This window comes from Propithecus coquereli, unplaced genomic scaffold, assembly GCF_000956105.1.
Source record: "Propithecus coquereli isolate 6110/MARCELLA unplaced genomic scaffold, Pcoq_1.0 Scaffold508, whole genome shotgun sequence".
Taxonomy (NCBI): Eukaryota; Metazoa; Chordata; class Mammalia; order Primates; family Indriidae; genus Propithecus; species Propithecus coquereli.
Genome location: NW_012150930.1, coordinates 1237826 through 1240321, shown reverse-complemented (window position 1 = coordinate 1240321; position 2496 = coordinate 1237826). Strand labels below are relative to the sequence as shown.

At 39.7% G+C, this 2496-nt stretch overlaps 1 protein-coding gene across 1 annotated transcript in view; it reads left to right on the top strand.

Moving 5' to 3' along the window:
* The window catches only part of LOC105820129 (EF-hand calcium-binding domain-containing protein 1-like), a 20701-nt gene that overhangs the window by 6495 nt on the left and 11710 nt on the right, over positions 1-2496 (top strand). The window contains exon 2 of the mRNA XM_012656555.1: positions 1419-1574. Within this exon, the coding sequence (XP_012512009.1) occupies positions 1419-1574 (156 nt within the window). The remainder of the gene's footprint in view (positions 1-1418; positions 1575-2496) is intronic.

The window sequence follows — 2496 nt, the reverse complement described above, 5'->3', positions numbered from 1 at the left end:
AAAAAAAAAAAAAAAAAAAAGAAGTTTCAGTTTGAAAACTGCAGATCTGATCAGACACAAAGTCTTACTGATTTTTTGCAGCATCTCAGGCTCCCTCCCCAGGTTTCTGTCCTTACTTCTCTTACTGAAAATTTGGTACTTGTCTCCAACGGCCGAAAGAGGACAAGCAGTTTGAGGAAAAGGAAAAAGAAGTTTATTAATTTGCCCACAAATATGTAGGATGGCAGATTCTCCTCTTAAAGGACCATCATCCTCTCTATAAGCAGAAATACAGAGCTTTTAAAAGGACTTTTCAGCTTTCCGCTATTGCTGTTTAACTATAGCATCTCTGGCGAAGACCGTCTCGTGACCTCTGCCCAGACAATTCCCTTGAGCCGTTTGCTGTGGTACAAGAAAACAAGGAACACTCCCCTGCCCCTCTGATTACTAGTGTCAGGCAGAAATGCAGGTTTTAATTCCCCAAAAGGGTGAGGGGGTTTTAAAGAGACAGCCGGTACAACATTGCCTCTGTTATAGTACATTTCCACCTCCCTAGCCCAAGCCCTATTCCTCCAAGCCCCATTTCCATGCTTCCAGCCTTCCTCCTTCAATACAACTTCACCAGATGGATTTCCCTGAACTATTTTTACTGTTATGGCCCTGCCCTGGTCCAAAATCTTCAATGGCTTAACCCAAAGATTCTCAACCTCTAGGGCATAGAAGAGTTTGAACTGAGCTCTTGTTTAAATTCTAATTCCTGGGCCCCTTGTTAGCAATTTTGGCTTAGCAGATCTGGGGAAAGCCCTGGGAATCTGCATATTTAACAAGCATGGGGCAGTGGAGAGGGGGTTGATTCTCACACAGATGGTCCAAAAGCGACACCATGAGAAATGCTGCTCCATTACAATAAATATTAATTCTCTGACCAGGCATTCAAGGCCCTCTACCATCAACCTTATTGTTCACTTCTTCCCAAGTCCTTGTTAGCTCTCAATAAAGCGTGTTCAATCTCAACCCTAATTCTACCTCTTTCCTTTACTCATGTTGTCCCCTTTCCCTAGAATTCTTCACTTCTTTACCATACTCAGCACATTCCTTCCTATATAACTATCTGCATCCTTCAAGGCCCAATTCAAAGTCTACTTCTCCCATGAAAATGTCCAAACCCATCTTTCCCATACTGATTTCTCTTCACATGTCTATGACGGTGAGCATTATATTACATAATTTAGCAGTTATATACTATCTTATGAGACTTCTGAGTGAAGCCCACCTTCACTGTGTAAGCTAAGGAGCAAGTCCATATCATATTTTTTCCCTATCATCAGGGCACCTAGCATCATAGAAACAAAATAGCTGCTTAGTAAAATGTATTTAATTGGGTTGAATAACTCAATGATTAAAGCTAAGTTGTATTTATTTGTCTTTTTATTTTACAGTCAAAAAAAGTGAAATAGAGTGTCTCATAAGACTTTTTCACCACTTGGGGGGCAGAACTGATGGAAGATTTGATAACATGGGGCTAGACCGTAACACATTTCGAGCAATCCTGCACAGCATGTTTGGAATGACTGATGATATATTGATGAATAGGGGTAAGAAGTCCTAGGAGACTAAAATGGACTAACCTGAGATAGCAGATATGTATGTATTCAATTTTCACCAAAGACCTTGAATCTTTTCAATGTCAAATGAGAAAGGCATAATTCTTGCAAGTGTAGTGCTGCAAATAATAATTGGCTTGATTGCGACAATGGTTTTTAATACAAACTCAGAATTTCATATCTCATAGCTGTTCAGCTTTTAGAAATAACCAGTAATGAACTAAATAAGTTAGCACTACTGTTTTTTAAAAGATAAGCCAATTGTGGCTTTTAATCATGATGTCTTTAGAGTAACATGCTGTAGACATATAGATTATTGAATGGCTTCTTTTTCTCATAAAAATGAATGTATCAGTCAGTATAAAAATGATAATGACTCATTATATTGAAAAAAATCAAAGAAAAGATCATATATCTAAAATAGGAAATTATTTAATGTGATCTGGTTGGTTTAAGTAATAGATTTTTAAATGTACAATTTGACAAGTTTTGCCGCCCTTGAGCGATCCACCCGCCTCGGCCTCCCAGAGTGCTAGGATTACAGGCGTGAGCCACCGCGCTCGGCCAGTCAAGTAATCTTTTAGTCATAGAATTAGACTTCTAAAGACTGAAGGAATCCCAGAGATCATCCATGATAAAACCCAAGTTTTATAGCTTAGAACACTGAGGCATAAAGAAGCTGTGTGACTTGGCTATTTAGGATAAGAAATAGAAGTGGAACCCAGATGCTTAAGTCTAGTGCCCCTAACCCACTAAGTCTAACCCCTTGGTTCTCAGTCCTGACAGTGCATCAGAGTCACCTGTGCACTTCTTCAAAATAGCATTTTACTAAGTCTGGAGTGAGAGCCAGACGTGAGTATTAAGAAGTTTCAGTTTGAGGCCGGGCGCGGTGGCTCACGCCTGTAATCCTAGC